At 40.0% G+C, this 20,863-nt stretch overlaps 1 protein-coding gene across 1 annotated transcript in view; it reads right to left on the minus strand.

Annotated features, from left to right (window-relative positions):
- LOC129727042 (probable 4-coumarate--CoA ligase 1) overlaps positions 1-20,863 on the minus strand; it is a 57,636-nt gene that overhangs the window by 22,004 nt on the left and 14,769 nt on the right. Inside the window, exons 2-3 of the mRNA XM_055684429.1 lie at positions 4,089-4,656; positions 3,915-4,026 (exon numbers count right to left, since the gene is read on the minus strand). Of these exons, the coding sequence (XP_055540404.1) occupies positions 3,915-4,026; positions 4,089-4,656 (680 nt within the window). The remainder of the gene's footprint in view (positions 1-3,914; positions 4,027-4,088; positions 4,657-20,863) is intronic.

A 20,863-nucleotide genomic window follows, 5' to 3' on the forward strand; every position in this document is an offset into this window, starting at 1 on the left:
TAGGTTATACATTATTTGTCAATTTAACGTCAACGCAACGCAAACGTATCCATTGTGTTTGGGCATCAACGATCAAGAATCACGGAAAAAAATCCATTCTTGGTGCTTTTTTACCCTTTTAGGAAACATTCGTATATTACGTAACACGAAATTTGTCAATTTTCAATACACGCTCACTCTCGTGTAACGCGATTTCGCATGGTGGCCCTCGAGCAGTGTAACGCTTCGCTGGATATCCCCTTTCTCCTGAGCGCGTTACGTATTAGATGAGAGACAAAAGATATAAAAAACTTAAAAAACACCGAAGTTCGTAGAAACGATCCAAATGTTACTGAACCCATATACACTGAAGACTTTTTTACGCGGGGAACACGTAGCACGTAAAAACAACGTGTAAACAAAGCGTATATGCCGAAAAATAAAATCCTTTATTTGCTGAAGGTTTTCAATCGATTCTGCCAAATACTTTCGAATAAGAATCAATAACAGTGTTATTTCCACATGCGAATCGTGCTGAATATCAAGGAAAAACGTGAAAAGGTTAGGCCAAATCATTGAATATTTAGTAATTGAATTAAGTATCCTCATCGGACACTCTAAATAAGCGATTTGAATACGAAAAACCAATAAAAACATGTCGCGCGAAAGCGACTTTCCGGAAAAATTCGCGTAAATTTCGAAATCCGCGTAAAACAAACCTTTTTTTTCTGTATGGACTTCCTCACTGCGACCAGAATCGTAGATCTATTGTGAGAAAACAAACCTTAGTGTTTCTGTTTCTTTTGAAACGTCGCCATACCAACTGTATGACTGCGTCGAATTCGGCGCGTTTTGTTTCAAAAGAAACGGACAGTATACTTCACGATGAAAAATCACAAAATTTTTTTTCACAGAGACTACAAAACTAATAGACTGTACTTTCAAAACCAGAACAAGCGTATTTTCATCTTGATCTACTCAGAGGTTGAGGAATCTTTGCTGATATGTTGAACATCGCACAAGATTACATTTTCATTAAGGCGAAACAGTGTTGAAGCTACAAATGGCCGATTTCAAGGCACTACTTTGAATTTTCAAAGGCACATGATTCGGAAATAATTGATGCGCCATCTGTGAAACGCTATTTGGTGAAGCAAACATAAAATAGCGTTTTCATAGGATCATTTGTTTCCGAGTCTTGTGCTTCTGAAAAGTCGAAGTGGCGGTTCGAAGTTGGCCGTTTGTGGTTTCAGCACCGTTTCACCTTAACCATGATTTTCTCTCACGGGAAAAGTGTCAATACACGATGATGTCATTTGACAGTTCTGGATGGTTAATTTTGCGGAGTTAGATTTATTTCCGGTGCGGTGAAGCAAACATAAAATAGCGTTTTCATAGGATCATTTGTTTCCGAGTCTTGTGCTTCTGAAAAGTCGAAGTGGTGGTTCGAAGTTGGCCGTTTGTGGTTTCAACACCGTTTCACCTTAACCATGATTTTCTCTCACGGGAAAAGTTTCAATACACGAGTTAGATTTATTTCCGATGGAGCCGAAAAAGGTTTTTGTTCTAATGCTTTTCGAGATTGATTTACTCTAATGTGTTCATTATCACTAGTTTCTCATGCTTTTTCTAATGGAATAGGTCAAAATGATCGTACGAACAAAAAAAAAACCGAATAGTCACTCCAAATTTTAACACCTTGAAAACAAAACTTTCGGAGCTGTTACATAGGGCGTAATCAAAAATTGATCACTTTGTCGTTGAAAAAACTGTAAAGCCTGTATTACACTCTTTGACCAAGCGTCAAATATTTGGCACTTTTTGACAGATAAAAATTTGTTCAAATATAATTGTTTGTCACTCGCCAATTTTAACATGGGGCAAACACGGGCAAACAACAACCATGATGTTAAAAAAACTTGACCATTATGTCAGAAGGTCAAATATTTGACCATTAGACAAAGGTGCTTATTACGGGAGTCACTTCACGGTGAAATCAGAGTGAAGTGAACAAAATCCTATTACGGGACTCACGTAAGTGAGAAAAACGTCGCGAAGTGACATCTGCCGCGGAATCTGGGTTATTACGAGTGTCATATCAGTGAAGTGAGAACGGAAAAAGCGACGTTTCGCGTGGAATTATTTCACGACCATTTTGAACGGTGAAATGATTCCACGAAGCTGCCATAAGTCTTAAAGTTGATTGATTTGTGATCTAATGCGGTCAATTTTTGATTTGTTTGCCTGATGAAAAAATGCAAACTAGTTCAGGAAATTTTCGATACCGAAAAAAACATTTTTTTTTATGCCCATTGTCTTAGAAATGCAAAACACGTCAAGATCTAGTGTTATCTAAAAAAAAACGGGAAAAAACGACTTTCTGGGACTTAGACATTTTTGAGCTGGGAAACAATCTAATTTCACTTGTCCTATTCTCAATTTCACTTCACTGTCAATCTCACTCCACGAAGGTGATTTTTGTCACCTCACTTGAGGTGGTATCGGGAATAGGTCTAAAAAAGTGAAGTGAGCGTGAGAGTGAAATATATGTCACCGTGAAGTGACTCACTCCCGTAATAAGCACCAAAGTGTGTACTACAGGCTTAACTTCAAAATTATAAAAATCTGATCGAAATGTCGTTAAAAGTACACTGAACGAAAAAAATTACTAGTTTCGATTATTAAGTACACTACAGTAAAACCGCGTAGATTCCGGATTCCGCGTAAAAAAACCGCGTAAATTCCGGAATCCACGTAAAAAAAACCGCGTAAAAAGCGACCTTAGTGTATAAACTTTGAATTGAATCTCCTTAATTTTTTTTTCTTTTTTCTTTTTGTACAAGTATCTTACATTTTTGATAAAAAAAGGCTGTATAAATTGTATAAAAGGGGGAAAAATCGATCTTAGCTTTGAGACAGTTTACATGGCATAATTTCGAAAATTTAGATGCGAATAATGCGTATAATCCATCATTCAGCAAATGAAATTGTTTGTTTTGGTAAGAAAATTTCGTCATATTCAATATTTTTTGTCAAGCTTCAGACCTGCTGGTTAAGAATAGACAGCTTAAATTGCTGAATATTCTTCAAAATATTTGGACAACTTTGGCAAACATAACACTGAATTCGTTTAGTTGGAATTTTAGCTGAGGTAAATAAACTGAGAAAAATACTCCTTACCATAAATAATGGAAAAGATACTATGTCAAAATCAGAATCAAGTATGACAATTGCACAGACAGACGTAACACGTAACACAAAAAAACGGTCAATTCAAATTTTCAATCGAATAACAATCATCGCGCTACAACACCGCCTAGGGCGCTGTCATGCAATCTCTTACATACTTTGTGGTTCCCTATATGATACATGTAGTAATGTAGCGCTGATATCGAAATACACGGCGCAGCGCGAACACGGCAGCAGATGGTGCTAGTGTTACTAACGTTAAGTACTGAAATCATCCGAATGATGATTTTATTGAAGATTTGTTCGAGGTCTGTTAGTCTTTGATAATTGTATAATTAATAATTGTCTAAGCAAATGCACCAATGATGCTTAACTTACAGAATGAAAATAATGTAATTAGATTTAATTTTCTACAGAATATTTTTAGTCGTTTATACCAAATTGTGGTAAACACAGAGCCGGGTATAGGAGGGAGCGAGCACCGGACCTCCACATTCTGCGTGCGCGATATACTGGATGAATTGAATGACGATTACATTATTTATAATATTTTTACAAATTTATGACTTTAAAAGTAACTAAAATCTTCAAAATGTACCATCAAAAACGGTTTTGTTTTATTTTGAGGCCCCCACACAAAATTCAGCGCCAGGTGCCTTTCGAACGGTCTTTGGGTAAACAAAAACCAGAGTTTTCAGCAATTTTAGTATGACAGCTAAAATTTTGAAATACTTCTAAAAACTCACCTTGGTATCGATACCAGATGATTCCTTGATTTGAGTACCGAATTCAAGATGGCGTTGAATCCGTAAATGTGAAAGAATGGCGGTATCGTGAGTATTGTTTCAGTACAACCCGCTGTGATAGAATAAATCAATAAATTCTAACATTCCTCAATAATATTTCTTTTTTCAACTCACCAAACTCGGGCCGACAGTATTTGTTCATCTCGGGATGCGTTCCCTGGGCTAAATTCGCCACCAGATTGTTGTGAGTGAGCTCAACGCCCTTCGGCACTCCGGTGGTGCCAGAGGAGTAGGGTAAGATAGCCGTCTCTTCGGGATCAACCTCTGGCAGCTCGACTCTGTGATCCTCCATCAGGAGCTGCTGGAATCCGAACACATTATCCTCAAAGTTGTGCTTGCCTCCAATGCAGACTGTCCCCCGATACTTTTTCGCTTTTGTTTTGTAAATTTGTGCCACCGGAAGCAGCACTGGTAGCGTGATAACCAGCCGGACATTAGCGTTGTCGAACTGGCGGCAGATTTCTTCCGGCGTGTAGAGAGGATTCGCGAAAGTAACGGTCAGTCCTGCCATTAGACCACCATGCAGAGCCGGTACGAACTCCGGAATGTTCGGTAGTAAGACGCCGATGACTTCTTTCGGTCGCATGGCACATCCTTTCTGCGCCAGCAGAGCGTGTGCCATTCGTCGGGTCATCTCGTAAATCATGCCATAGTTGTAGCTCCGCTTGCTGGAGCCACAAGTCTGTGGGTGGAAGAGATTTTGTCATTTTTGAAGTAGAATACTTCTCTCAGGAAGTTCGGCTACATAGGGATGTGAAATGAAAGTCTAAAACCTAAAAAAGTAAAAAATATGTCCAATTTCAAATGCTTATAAATTGGTTAGTATTCGATGGATTTCCTCCGTTCTTGCAGCAATAGATTGGAAAATCTTCTAAGATTTTTCCTAAATGAAGATAATTGTAATTTTATTATTCAAACTATTGTACTATTGAAAATAGTCAAGCCTTGTCAAAACGAAAAATTCGACCTCTGATTGGTCGTTATATGATTGCTTCCCAAGCACGGTCGACAGAATCATATTCCTTGCAATTGAAAATATGATATTTGGCCTAAATAAGAGCCTGTTTCAGCCGAAGCTGCTCATAATAGTTCTAGACAGCGACAACAGCAGTAGCATTGGCCAAAATCCGCAAAAGTATCGATACTCGAGCATCGATATTTTTTTCCTGGTCGTATCAATGCTAGGCTGATATCGAGCGCGGAGCATCGATGCCAGGCTGATATCGAGCGCGGAGCATCGATATCAGCTGTATCGATATTCAACCTGCTACCTAAAACAGGTCTATGAAAAACGGCATTTTTTTATCTACATTACGGTTAGTCAGAGATGGCAGATGTTTTTCAAAAAAGATTGCAACTGTTCGAAAAACAGAAAAAATCTGCTTGAAATTTAATGAAAAATCTGGCCGTGATTTGAAAAAAATGCGTTTGCGTAGGCAAAAGTCTGCAGAAATCTGCAAGATTTTGAGAAAGTCTGCGCAACTATAAAGAGACTCTGACAAAAATCTACAGAGAATATGGAAAAACTGGAATTATTTGCAAATCAAAAATCTGCGTTTTGCAGACAAATCTGCACATTTGGTATCCTTGCGGTGAATAGACCTAATGGGACCACGGTAGGAATTATATGTCACATACAAATCAGTGCAATAGCATAAGCGCGTCTGCGGCCTGATTTGAAATTTCGGGTAGCACAAAAGTTCTGGCGTTTTATTCTTTTATTGTCTGCCTTTCTACAAAAAAAAAATATTACGAGTCCCTGCAGTGTTGAGGAGATGACTTATTGAAGAAAGAAGATACAGTTCAACAATGTTAAGACAATTTTAAATAGGGAACAAGAAATATTCTGCAGTGCTCCAAAACGGTACAAGACATTGCCCTAATTTAGTTAAGCTTCCGTTTTATGTTTAGAGTCATCTGTTTTACAAACAAATCACAATTTCTGATGAAATGTTGCATTTTGGCCCCTCAAACTGATCACTCTCATATTTAAACATAGCTAAAACATTTTAGAACGGTTTTCTAAGTTATCTTCTCTACTCAATGTAGTCATTTTTTACGCGTTTTCATAAAAATTTGAGACAAGAAAGATTGCTGTATAATAATTGGAATACTGAGCCATTCACCACAAAACGCTTGTCAGGTGAGTGACGCTGCGATTCCGATTTTGCTCTGCATAAACAGTATTGTCATTGCAATTGCAATTGCTTAACAAGCGGTATATAGGAAACAAATCCGATTTCAAAATGACTGACACGCAAGCAGCCGGGTTATCTTTCTTGTAAAAGTATTCTACTTCAACCTTGCGGTCGTGGCTTTGCCCACAACTCCTGTGATTTTTACATCTAAATTCACGTGCTCAGAAGCGTTTAAAGCAACACTTTTCTTCCTCATTTTCTCTGCATAGATCGTACAAAAAGTCAATTACCTCTTGGCACTATTAATTTCAAAACCGTAAACATTGACCAGGTGGTATTTGCCCCACACGTTTTTTTTTTTTCATTTATACGCGAGGCAATCCATTGTTCTATTCTATTGCATTGATTGGCTCGGTCAACATTAACAAGTATAAGCGATAGAGTACGCTTTACGACTTGCTTTTTTTGACAAATTCAGTGATAAGGTTTCCAGATACGCGCCCAATGAATCTCGGGGTGAGTAGCTTGCGGAGACCTTTGTAATCGCCAAGACGAAAAAACCCCGCTGATTCACCGCCTCCATTATTGATTTGGGCAAACAAATACTCTAACAGGAATTAGAAGAGCAAAAGCGGTTTGGGTAGGTTTTGGGGGTATGGCTCTAAATTGTAGTGTTTGGGTTTTATGCGTACAGGATGATTAGCCAAGCGACATCCTATTTACATACATACTATTTTCGGTTCTTAGTAAACCTGTATGTTGGAGAATCGACAAGGCACTCACCGTTAAGGCAACTATCAACATCAAAACGGGCGATCATAGTCATATGCAGCAGCGTGATAAGGGTATGGGAGCATGCATAAATGACGTAGCATTTTTTGACCCCCACTCCTTCCCTTATCGTAGTATTTCGTAACAACGTTTCAGACCCGCTCGAGATAATGGCGTAGCATTATAACAACCCCCCCTCCCCCCCTCATGACAATTTCTTTTCTGCAAATTTTATTGTCAAGAATATACATTGTATTATTATTGAACAAGAAAAGACAAGAAAGTATCAAAAATGACCCTAAATAGACAAAACAGTAATTAAAAAGAACAATTAGAACAAACCCAAATTTTTTCTTAGTTTCATATTTGCTACGTAGTTTAGCTTGATCCCCCCACCCTCCTCCACGTCACTTTTCGTCACAAAACTGCAAACAACCCCCTTCCCCCCAACTCCAATGAATGCAACGTCATATATGAATGTTTCCTATAATGAATTTCTAGATTTACAAAGTAGGCTGACAAACGATATCGTTACAGCACTGCTGATTAGAAATTGTTGCTTTTGTGTATGCTTCAAACTATTTTTTTTTCAACACTGTTTTTATGAACTCTACAGAGATCGGACTGTAAACATGCATTTTTGAGAATTTTTGCTCTGTAAAATTTCATTTACGACTTCGAAAAACTCTTAACCTTTAAAATCAATAAATGTAGGTATTTAAGTATGCTATGAGCAAGTCAAAGGCATTTTCTGCTCGCTATTGCCCTGATAATTTGTTTGTTAATTTATGCTTATCCGCAATTGTACACTATTTTCAATACTTTTAGATATTTATTTAAGTTACTTAATAGAGTTGGCTTGGCACCAATCTCAGATTATCTTTTTTGTTTTAATTCCCGATCAATTAACGTTGGTACTATTTTTGTGTATTTATCATTTTCACTGCTCTGATATTTGACCTTTTTATTATGTGGTATAAATATGCCTTGATGATCTTCACTGTAAACTATTTTCGTGTTATATCGTGTTAATCGCCGCATCTATTTGATTGCTTCTTGTGATCGACAGTTTTCGGCGGAGTAAATAAATCAAATTACATTTGCCAGCTCCTGTTTGCGTACATCATTCACAAACTGAAAACTGTTCACTATAATAAAGTACCAGTTGACTTCGCGGTAGAATCTGTTGACCGTCGTTGGGATGAAATAGAAAATTATACCTCTATCGAAAAATGTTCATTTTTGGAAATGTTGAAAGTTGTGCTGGAATCCACTTTCTTTCAATATTACAATAGTTTCTATAAAGAGAAGTTTGGCATTCCAATGGGATCAGCATTGTCTTTTGTGGTAGCGAACACCGTTTTGGAGCGGATTGAAGAACTGCAAGTACGAGGGATAAAACCGGATTTCTTCAGGCGCTACGTGGATGGCTGCTAAACGCGAAAACACAGAAGAAATTCTTGCAGCGTTCAATAGTTTTCACCCTAGACTGCAGTTCACAATTGAAATGGAAGCAGAAGGGAAGCTGAAGTTTCTAGACACTATCCTACGGAAAAGCGATGGAAAGATATCGACTGAATGGTTTCCCAAAGATCCTGACGGTAGGTATCTGGACTTCAAATCGGACAGCCCTTTCTGTCACAAGAAAAACACAGTGATAGCTGTAGTAGATAGAGCTCTAAAACTAACCGATGCTGAGCTAAGACAGAAAACTTTAGAAGTTGTAAAATTATAATGACTAAAAATAATTATCCTGTTTCACGAAAAATGTTATAAAATGTTCACGAAAAATGTTATAAAGCAAAGATTACAAGAAATGTTCACGAAAAATGTTATAAAGCAAAGATTACATAAAATGTACAACAGTCTAGAAAAACCAAATGTAAATCAAAATGATCGGTTTGTCACTATACCGTACATAACAGGCTTAGGAGAAAAACTAGCTAGGTACCTGAAACAATTTGGGATTGATGTTGCATATAGGCCACTTGACAAAATTAAAAACATATTATTCACTAAAACTAAAGACAAAATCCCAAATGGCCCCTCCTTGCAGCGATTGTATCCTTCGATGCCTAATTCAACCGCGTATATGAAGGATTCTATCTCTGTTTTACAGTGGAATTGTAGAAGTATTTTACCAAAAATGATTCGTTTAAAGTTTTGATAAATAAAAACAAATGCGATGCATTTTCCCTTTGTGAAACTTGGCTTACTTCAAATATTGATCTCAACTTCCATGATTTTAATATTATTCGCCTTGATCGAGACACCCCATATGGAGGAGTACTTTTAGGGATTAAAAAGTGCTATTCTTTCTATCGTATTAACCTCCCCTCGATTCCAGGCATCGAAGTTGTCGCATGTCAAATGACAATACAAGGTAAAGAGCTTTGTATTGCCTCAATATATATTCCTCCCAGAGCACAGGTTGGGCAACGGCTGCTCTTTGATTTAATAGAACTTCTTCCCTCGCCACGTTTGATTTTGGGAGACTTCAACTCTCATGGTGTGGCTTGGGGTTCCCCTTACAATGATAACCGCTCTTTAATCTATAACCTTTGCGATGACTTCGACATGACTATTTTGAACAACGGTGAAATGATACGTATCCCGAAACCTCCAGCGCGCCCAAGCGCTTTGGATCTATCCTTATGTTCGACGTCGCTACGGTTGGATTGCACATGGAAGGTAATCCTCGATCCTCACGGTAGTGACCATTTGCCTATTCTTATTTCAATTACAAACGGGTCAACTCGCATGCGACCAATTGACATTCCGTATGACCTCACACGGAATGTCGATTGGAAGTTATACGAGGAAATGATTTCAAAAGCGGTCGAGTCGATTCAACATCATCCACCACTTGAAGAATACAACCTCCTCGCGGGCTTGATTCTCGACGCCGCGTTGCAAGCCCAAACGAAGAAATATCCCGGCGTAACGATTAAAGAACGGCCTCCCACTCCGTGGTGGGACCAAGAGTGCTCCGATGTCTACACGCAAAGATCCGACGCGTTTTTGGCCTTCCAGAAGGGAGGTATACCCGACGACTATATACGGTATTCGGAGCTTAATACCAAGCTTAAAAGCCTGGCTAAAGCAAAGAAACGCGGATATTGGCGTCGGTTCGTGAACGAGACGTCGAGGGAGACATTGATGAGCACTCCTTGGAACACAGCCCGAAGAATGCGGAATCGCGTAACGGTCAACGAAAGCGAGGAGTCTTCAAGTCGGTGAATATTTGACTTTGCCAGGAAAGTATGTCCGGACTCTGTTCCTGAGCAAAACATTGTTCGCGATGCGTCTCCGGGCCACGACGCGATAGAATCACCTTTTACGATGGCAGAATTTTCAGTTGCCCTCCTGTCCTGTAACAATAACGCGCCTGGGTTAGATGGAATCAAATTCAACTTGTTGAAGAATCTACCCGGCAATGTCAAGAGGCGCTTGTTGAACTTGTTCAATAAGTTCCTGGAGCAAAACATTGTACCGCAGGATTGGAGGCAAGTGAAGGTGATCGCCATCCAAAAACCAGGGAAACCAGCTTCTGATCACAACTCTTATAGGCCAATTGCAATGCTATCCTGTATCCGGAAATTGATGGAAAAAATGATACTCCATCGTTTAGACCATTGGGTCGAATCAAATGGTCTACTATCAGATACTCAATTCGGCTTCCGCCGCGCCAAAGGGACGAATGATTGTCTTGCGTTGCTTTCAACAGATATTCAGCTGGCGTATGCTCGCAAAGAACAAATGGCGTCTGCGTTCTTGGACATTAAGGGGGCTTTTGATTCCGTTTCTATTGACATTCTTTCGGGTAAACTTCACCGACAAGGATTTTCTCCAATTTTGAACAATTTTTTGTACAATTTGTTGTCCGAAAAGCACATGCATTTTACGCACGGCGATTTGGCAACTTTTCGCATTAGCTACATGGGTCTTCCCCAGGGCTCATGTTTAAGCCCCCTTCTTTACAACTTTTATGTAAATGACATCGAAGAATGTCTGGCAAATTCATGCACGATAAGACAACTTGCAGACGACAGTGTAATCTCTGTAACAGGAGCCAAAGCTGCCGATTTGCAAGGACCATTGCAAGATACCTTGGACAATTTGTCTGCTTGGGCTTTACAGCTAGGTATCGAATTCTCTCCGGAGAAGACTGAGATAGTAGTTTTTTCTAGGAAGCATGAACCTGCTCAGCTTCAAACACAATTAATGGGTAAAACGATTTCTCAGGTTTTGGTACACAAATATCTTGGTGTCTGGTTCGACTCTAAAGGCACCTGGGGTTGTCACGTGAGGTATCTGATGAAAAAATGTCAACAAAGAGTGAATTTTCTTCGTACAATAACCGGACAATGGTGGGGAGCCCACGCAGGAGACCTTATAAGGCTTTACCAAACAACGATATTGTCTGTAATTGAGTACGGGTGTTTCTGCTTCCACTCCGCAGCAAACACACATTTGATCAAACTGGAGCGAATACAATATCGTTGTTTGCGTATCGCCTTGGGTTGCATGCAATCGACCCATACGATGAGTTTGGAGATCTTAGCTGGAGTACTACCATTGAAAAACCACTTCTGGAGCCTGTCTTCTCGTATTCTAATCAAATGTGAGGTCTTGAACCGTCCCGTGATTGAAAATTTTGAAAGGTTAATCGAACTTAATTCTCAAACCCGTTTTATGACATTGTATTTCAATCACATGTCCCAAAATATTAACCCTTCTTCGAATATTCCAAATCGTGTCGACTTATCAAATACTTCTGATTCTACTGTGTTTTTCGATACATCCATGATAGAAGAAACTCGTGGAATCCCGGATCATTTACGCGTGCAGCAGATCCCTAAAATTTTTTCCAATAAATATCGAAACATCAACTGCGACAATATGTACTACACTGACGGATCACTTCTTGATGGGTCCACTGGCTTCGGTATCTTCAATAACAATTTAACCGTCTCCCATAAGCTCGATAATCCTGCTACTGTTTACGTCGCAGAATTAGCTGCAATTCAGTACACCCTAGGGATTATCGAAAAAATGCCGACGGACCATTATTTCATCTTTACGGACAGTCTCAGTTCCATTGAGACTCTCCGATCGATGAAAGATGTTAAGCACTCTCCGTATTTCCTGGAGAAAATACGGGAACATCTGAGTGCTTTATCCGAAAAATCTACTCAGATTACCTTAGCGTGGGTCCCTTCTCACTGCTCGATACCGGGTAATGAGAAAGCGGACTTTTTGGCTAAGGTGGGCGCAACAAACGGTGATATTTATGAAAGACCAATTGCCTTTAATGAATTTTTCGCATTTGTACGTCAGAATACGATCAGCAGTTGGCAAAATTCTTGGACCAAGGGGGAACTGGGAAGGTGGTTTTATTCCATAATCTCCAAGGTGTCGACGAACCCGTGGTTCAAGGGGTTGGATGTAGGTCGGGATTTCATTTGCGTGATGTCCCGGCTTATGTCCAATCACTATAGATTTCACGCGCATCTCCGTCGTGTTGGGCTCGGGGAGAGTGGTATCTGTGCCTGTGGTGAAGGTTATCACGACATAGAGCACGTTGTTTGGTCATGCCCTGTACACCGTGACGCCAGGTCTAGATTAATAGCTTCCCTGCAGGCCGAAGGTAGGCAGCCGGCTGTTCCTGTTCGTGATGTCTTGGCGAGCCGTGACCTATCCTACATGTCCCTTATATACGTTTTCCTGAAATCCATCCACGCCCCAGTTTAGTCCTATCCCCTTCCGCCTACATCCAACCAAACGACAAGAACACGTTAAGACCCCGGATCCGGAAACAGCAATCAGACCCGCACGATACTCTCAAGGCCCGATGGAAACAACCCAATATGCCAGTCCGTAATATCTTGGCCCAGCAGCGGAACAAATTCAATATGCTGCTTACCTATGGCAATGAAAATCATCAAACAGCAAACCTGTGCTTTTAATGCAAAATATTCTAGCTTTAAGTTAGATTCAGTTTCAGCTCGTAGTCGGCAGCGAGGATAAAAATTTTTGCTTTTAGTTATTAAGATACTTTAGAAAGTAAGCTACCAGATATAATTGGCGCCGTTAAACATTGAATTGTATTTGTGCCGTGTCAAATAAACTATAGATGAAGAAAAAAAAAAAAGAAAAAAACCCAAACGACAAAAACACAAACGTGGTATATGAGATTAACTGTGGTCAATGTAACAAATCATATACCGGAGAAACGAGCCAGTTTTTGTATAAGAGATTGGAAAAACATATATATAATATTAAGACGAAAAACATCGGAGGCACAGGTTTGGCCCAACATACTCTAGAAACAGGACATAAGTTTAATTTTGACAAGACTAAAATTAGAGAAAGGTATCTACGCACAATACAAGGCTAATAGCTGAAACATTTCACATTAAAGTTAGAAGAGATGATAACGTTGTGAACAAACAAAAAGACTGTATAGTTTTCAAAGCTGCATACAACCCTATCATTTGTAAACTAAAAACAGGAAAAGGAAGAAAATTAGGTAAATGAAAACAGAATAGTAGTTGTGGTGTGTACAGTAAGTCGTAAAGTTTGTATGTTCGAATTTTGTGATATTGTTCTGAATGTATATTTAATATTGTTAATTTTAGAGTCCGCTGATGACGAGTGAAATCCAGTAGTAACTCGAAACGTACGGACAAACTGGCAAATGTAGTTTGATTTATTTACTCCGCCGAAAACTGTCGATTACAAGAAGCGAGTAAATTATTTTCATTTTGAGTTAGTTTTTACATCTGCAAACATGTTTGTCGGTTTATACTTGGAAATTTCTTAACTGTTTAAGAGGATTGTCCACCCAAGTTGTGAAGAAGTTTTTAAGTACAAGTCAAAATACGTTTCTATTTACTATGAAAAGTGAAAAAAAGGAAGGGATATGATAATGTTGTAGTCTCCAACAAATAAAAGACTAGTTGTAGCTTTAACGTCTATATTCTTTGGAGGTTGGAACAAATATGAATAGAGAAAATTGTGCTGTCAACCAGCTTAATAATTCACAGGCTTCTTAGTTAAAAGTCTTCGAGTGTAATTGCTATGGAACATCTCCCCCTTAAAAGAGATCGTAGGATCCGAGCCATGCCGGAAGCCTTCGGTTACGAACGGGTTGATTGGAGCACTGCGGATTGATGCCTTTAACAACGACTTCTGGTGCTAGAACCTTTTCTTGGTCCAATGTTGGTTCGGCAGGATGCAATACTTCAGGCAATTGTTGAATTGGGTGTGCCACTTCTGGCAGCATTTCAGGCGGTTGTTGAGTTTCTTTGGAATCAGGATCGGCAGTTTCATCCGAACATGGAGTACACAGATTTTGCATTCCAGATTCCTCAAGCAGCACGGTCCATGGTAAATTTGATTCAGTAGCTTCACTAATGGATTCTAGATGACGCTGTCGTAGCTGATTCGTATGAGAACGGATGAGACGACCGGTGTCCAGAAGTACAGCATACATGACGGAGCCTTTTCTCTCAATCACCTTGCCAGGAACCCATGAGGTTTGATTGTGATGATGAACCTCTGCGTACACTAAATCATCAGCGGAGAACTCTCTCTTGACGGTACCATGGCGTTGATTGAACTGGTTATTCTGCTTACTGTTTACAGCTGGTGTGCTTGAATTTCGGGGCTTAAGAAGATCCAGTGTAGTAGTGAGGGGTCTACCTAGAAAAAGTTCTGCAGGTGACTTATGATCACGAGCACTTCGATTGGGTGTGAACCGGTAAACGGAAAGGAAAGTTTGAAGATGTCGGAAAGTTGCTGGATTTCCTCCCTCTCGTAACTTCTTGAGTCCTCTTTTCAAAGTGTCCACAAAGCGCTCAGCCTGTCCATTAGACTGTGGATGGTAGGGCGCAATTGTTAAGTGGGTGATTCCAGCTTCATCACAGAATTGCTTGAATCGGGCGCTAACAAATTGCGAGCCATTATCCGAAACCAGAATTTTTGGATTGCCGAATCTTGAAAAAATCTCGTCTAGCATTTCCATTTCGAGTGCGGTAGATTTCTGGACATTTTGAATATGCGTCAATTACCAGAAAGTAGTAGTATCCATTAATCGGGCCAGCATAATCGATATGGACTAGTTCCCACGGCTTCGATGGAATGGGCCACGACTCCAGGTCCGTCTTGCGTGGTGATTTAGCAGCTTCAGCACAGGGTCTGCAGCATCGAACATATTTTTCGACGGCATCATCGATGTTAGGCCAGTACACGAAACTTCTTGCTAGGGATTTCATTCGCTCCATCCCCAGATGGCCTCGATGTAGTTGCTGAAGAATGCGTTTGCGAAAGCGGTTTGGCACAACAACTCTATCGCCGAGCATGATGCAACCTTGGACGATCAGCAGACTGTCTCGGCGGATAAAGAATTTTTGGACAACTGGATCATTAATTGCTTTGGAATGATTGGGCCATCCTTCATTGATATGGGACACCACCGACTGGAGAACAGGATCTTTCGATGTTTCAGTAGCGATCATTTCAGACGTCACAGGTAGACTTGAAGTAGAATCACTGAGAACGGTGTTGACATCGGCTTCCATTTGGACAGAAGCAATGACATACTCTTCGTCAGTTGTTGAATGGCATTTCATTAGTCGTGAAAGGAGGTCAGCGTGTCCAAAGTCTTCAGTGCGCACAAATTGGATGTCAAAATCGTACAGCATTAACGTAAGCGCCCAGCGTTGAAGCCGGTTAGCCGTGTAAACCGGAATTCCTTTTTTGCTCCCGAACACCTTAAGAAGTGGTTGGTGATCAGTCTGCAAGGTAAACTTCCGGCCGAATACCATCTTATGAAACCGTGTTACAGCAAAAACCAGAGCAAAGCTTCTTTTTCTATCTGGCCGTAATTTTGCTCCGCAGGAGTTAGAGATCTTGAAATGTGCGAAATAGCCTTCACTGATCCATTCGGAAAACGATGCATAATAACAGCGCCCAAGCCATTTTTGGATGCATCACCTGCGACGATGATTTCTTTGTTCGGGTCAAAATGTGTCAGCAACAAGTCGGAAGTGAGCAGCATTTTGAACTTGTCGAACGACTTCTGACAGTTCGCAGTCCATTCCCATTTCACGTTTTGTTTCAGTAAATAATCCATGGGTGCTCTTAGCTCTTTCATCTGCTTGACAAAACGCCCCTAATAATTGATAGCTCCAAGATACGATCGAAGCTGTGATACGTTGGTTGGGGCTGGCATTTGCGAAATTGCGGTTGTCTTCGCGGGATCAGGTCGTAAGCCGTCTTTGTCGATGATATGGCCTAGGAACTTAATTTGTGATAGACCAAATCGACATTTTTCGATCTTCAGATGAAAACCGTACGTTTTGATCCGCTCCAGGATCTCATGAAGGCTTCGATTGTGTTCTTCTTTTGTCTTACCAGAAATCATGATATCGTCTAGATACGGTTTTACTCCAGGAATACCAGCGGATGGGCATCTGATTCTAGCGCATTGTAGAATAGTCGCCACAGATACGGACGGAAACGTTGTCTGACTTACGGACCACTACTATTGGAGTTGCCCAGTCGGAAAACTTCACTGGTGAGATAATTCCCTTGTCCTGAAGACGTTGAAGTTCGGCATCCACCTTGGGAAGAGCAGCATATGCAACTGGTCTCTTGGAACAGTACACGGGACGGACGTTGGGCTTCAGGTAGAGTTTAACTTTTGCCTTGGTACACCGGCCAAGTGTGCTCTGGAACACTTCCGGGAACTTCGTACGCAGCTTTTGCTCAATGTCTTCCGGCTTCTGATGCACAGCATTGACCAGTGAGTTGAAAGGAATCGACCATAGATGGAATAGACCGATTGTTTCAATTCCAAGGACATTCAAATCCGGGCTTGATGACACATAGACAAGGCCAGCTTTTGTCACGCTTCGGATGGTTATGTCTGCAAGGAACTCATCAGCCATGTTAATCTTGTCTCCGGAAGCGCTGATGGCGGTTATGTCAGTTTCTCTGATGGCTGGTTTGCCTATCGCCTCCCAGGTCTGCGTAGAAATAATGGTGATATCAGAAGCGCAATCTAACTGAAGGACAACTTCTTTGCCATTGATTCCAACAGTAACGTATTTCCTCTTCCCTTGAAGATCGATGCGTTTCACTGAAATTCCTTTGGACTTCACAAATGCCTTGTACTTTTGTTTTTCGAACTTCTTTGCTGGCTTTGATTTTGATTCAGCGGATGAGCAGTAACCTTCTTCCGGAACGGGCTTCTCTACCAACTTGGTGTCCTGCTTTAGATTGTTGAAGGTTAGCTTTGTGCCATCTGCTGGCGGAGCATGCTCTTCAGCTTCCAATTTGCCGATCAATCGAGTTCGGATGTCTGCATCGCGGGGAGATTGTAGACCGCAAACAAAACGTAGCGCCTTGAATTGGTCATCGGTGAGCTTGGTGAGTTGGAATGCTTCGCAATGCTTGTTCAATGCTTGTTCACAGCATAACTTGAAAAATCGTCTGCTTCGTTCTTAGTATACTGAAGACAACGGTAACGATCGTTGAACAGCGAGGTTTGATGACCAAAAAGTTTCTTAAGTTTCTTCACCGTTTCGTCCAGGCCAAAATCGCGGGGATGTCTTGGCAGGATACTATTTACGTATCGCTCGTGGAACTGGGTGCCGATTTTTCTTAAGAGTAGCCTCACCTTCGCTGGATCGTCTAGATTCTTGCCGTCGACCTTGAAGACATCTTCGTAGCGAGCAAACCACGCGTCGAAGAACACTCCACCGTCAGGATCGTAGTAAAAATCTTCAATTCCCGTGGCCAACGATTCGATTATCTTCTCGCTTCCCGGTTGGCTGGCTTGACCGGTTCGCTTGAGGAGTTGAATCTGCTCTTGTTGGTTGACTACCAGTTCGGTTAGTCGGAGAATCGCGTTTTTCAAATCCTGGTCGGACATCTTGCAAGAGTCTTGAAGCAGCTTAAAATTGTCCTCGTCGCCAAGAATTGTTGTAGTCTCCAACAAATAAAAGACTAGTTGTAGCTTTAACGTCTATATTCTTTGGAGGTTGGAACAAATATGAATAGAGAAAATTGTGCTGTCAACCAGCTTAATAATTCACAGGCTTCTTAGTTAAAAGTCTTCGAGTGTAATTGCTATGGAACAGATAATTCGAAATAAAGTGTTTAATATCTAACAAAGCGAGAGTGATAAACTTATGTGTTAATAAGTTGTTGAAATTTCTGATAAAACTAACACTAATTTTTACTGTGAACGCTGCTATTAAGGGGTCCTATACTTTTTTGCTCGAGAAAAAAAGAGCAAATTTTTCAATTTTTTTAAGCGTGTAGCACCTTTTTCATTACGAAAAGTTGTAATTTTCTGAAAGTTCTATGAATCAAAAACAAAAAACAGGTTTGTTTTTTTCTTCATAATATTTCATTTGTTGTTCAAACTTGCTCTTAAAACATGACTGTAGCAATAGAACAAACCATAGTTCAATTTGAATCCTGAACTAGACTACCACAAAATGATATACCACTACTCTCTCCCACTCTGCGAGAGTATTCCAAACCCAGGGGGTACAATTGATTCGGAAAACATCGCCAAGGGGTACGCGGACAAAAAAGATTGAGAACCGCTGGTTTACAAGTGGGTATCTGAACGATCATTTTCATATAGGTATTTTGTTTTCAGTGCAAACGGGAACGTTTTTCCCGAAAAAAAAAACATGTTTTGAGCGCTACAAGTTGCATTAAAATTTTTGCTTGGGCCAAGTTAAACTTCGTGTATTGAAAAACGATCGTTCAACGACAAGGGAATCTGAGACGAACATTTAAAAAAAAGATGAAGTTTTATCCGGTGGCGAAGCCTTTTTTTTGAGAAACACCATTCCGAGATAAACGCGTATAAAGTTTCAAGTTTAGCTTTCGCGACCGTGACAGGGTGTGCTCCAAATCACTCTAACTTTCTGCCTATTGCTCAGATCTTCATGAAAATTTGTGAAAATGTTCTCAAGAAGTTGTTCTTAAAGATAATGCAATACATTTTTTTCCGATTTTTTTAAAACTGAAAAGGTATATAACCCCTTAAACAGACCATGGAAGACCACACTAGGGGTGGGAGTTTGAGAGCAAATCACGTGATCTTCATTTATTTTTTAGACTAACATCCGGCACAAGAAGCATTTGATTATCTTCTTTCCAAGCCGCAACACGATATGACGTGTCATTTTGTTGCGTGGCTTCGTCGGTCCAATTCCACTTTTTACCAACAAGGAATGAGATTCATGTTTCGTATATTCATTAATACGAAATACAATCTCACGTAACTCTTCAAAAGGACTTAGGAACCAATGAGAGAATCTCTTCTCCTTCACTTCGATTCGGTAATTACAGCGTTCTTGTAATAGTTTTTAATGACTTCTTGCCACACATCGAACATGCCTAGCCTACTATGTAAAAAGTATCACGGAAAAAGTAAAAATAACTTAGTTAATAATCAGAGAGAAAGTAAACAAAGAGAGTCTCCTAATGTTACTTAGGTCCTTTTGAAAAGATACGCGAGGAATCTCCGCGTCTTGCGAAACACGGAAATGTTATAAATGAAAAAAAAGGCGGAGCCACTTGGTACCAAAATGAACATCGTGAACAGAAAGTGAGCATTCGATTATTTTTTCTTCTGCCTATCTCCAATTTTTTCATTGTTTTGTAGTTGAAAACATATGCTAACTATTATACCAAAAGAGCCAGAAAAACTTCACCTAATGACATTTGTGTTCAAAATCTGTTTAGTGAAAGTAACAATGCATGCATTCAAAACGCACTTGCTGTAGCTATTCTCAGCTATAGAGGCGCAAGGATAATCGGTTGTATGCTGCGAAACAAACCAATTTCGACTTTTTGTTGTTTACTTTTTATTTGAATGGACCCCACTGGAACCAGTAATTTTGATCTTTTGTGCCATTGTCCTAACGTGTCTTTCTGTTCGCAATGTTTCTCTATTAGTGAGTCTATGTGACGGCTTCGTAACTGTTTTCAGAGTTAGATTCATGTAATAAATTTGATTTCATAAGAGTTAAAGAATACAAAACCATTCCTTATAATAATGCCCGCAAAAACAATAACCATAAATGGATGATAATCCATATGGTTGAACGAAAACCCATACAGTCGTGACTATATCCCGAACTAGTTAGGCACGTTTTATGGTTATTGATTATGCGGGTGTAAGTATCGTTGGATTTGGTTTCTGTGGAAATAGCGTTAATTCCGATTTAGACTCATTAGGACCCATTCTTGGTGCTTATTGAACAACAACGATACACTTGTGTCGTGTCGAAAAAAATGATGTTTTGAACAAAAAAAATCACAAGAAGGTTGTATGCAAAGCCACGACCGCAAGGTTGAAGTAGAACACTTTTACAAGAAAGATAACCTGGCTGCTTACGTGTCAGTCATTTTTTCTAGTAAATAAACGTTGACCGTTCATTAGCAGTATTGTAATTTCTTTTTGTCTGATATTTTGAATGAAGTTAATTGGATATTTTTAAATTTTGTGCAAATGAGAAGTTGAAGTGCTGCCGAATTGTATTATGCACATTTAATACGACATCATTAAACGGGAACGGAACAAAGGCTACGGTTATGCAGAACGCGAAAGCCGGCGCGATGCGATTCGCCTTACCGTGGTGAAATGTACAGCTCTTTTTAAGGCGAAGTAGAGCTATACATTTCAACAGATTTCGTCTTGCCGAATCGCATCGCGCCGTTATTTGCGTTCTGCATGACCGTAGCCAAACACTAAGCGACGCAAACACGTAATAATAGTCAGAGTATGCATGTAGATGAAGATAATTAACTTTGGATTATAGCGCATAACGAGAAAATATTAACTCTCCAAATAATCATTTGTGTTCTTCAAATTTCAGTTGTTCAATTTAATATCCGTTGAAATGTTTGTTTAATATCTGATGAAGCTCTTATATAGGCCAAATG

This window comes from Wyeomyia smithii, chromosome 3, assembly GCF_029784165.1.
Source record: "Wyeomyia smithii strain HCP4-BCI-WySm-NY-G18 chromosome 3, ASM2978416v1, whole genome shotgun sequence".
Classification (NCBI taxonomy): domain Eukaryota; kingdom Metazoa; phylum Arthropoda; class Insecta; order Diptera; family Culicidae; genus Wyeomyia; species Wyeomyia smithii.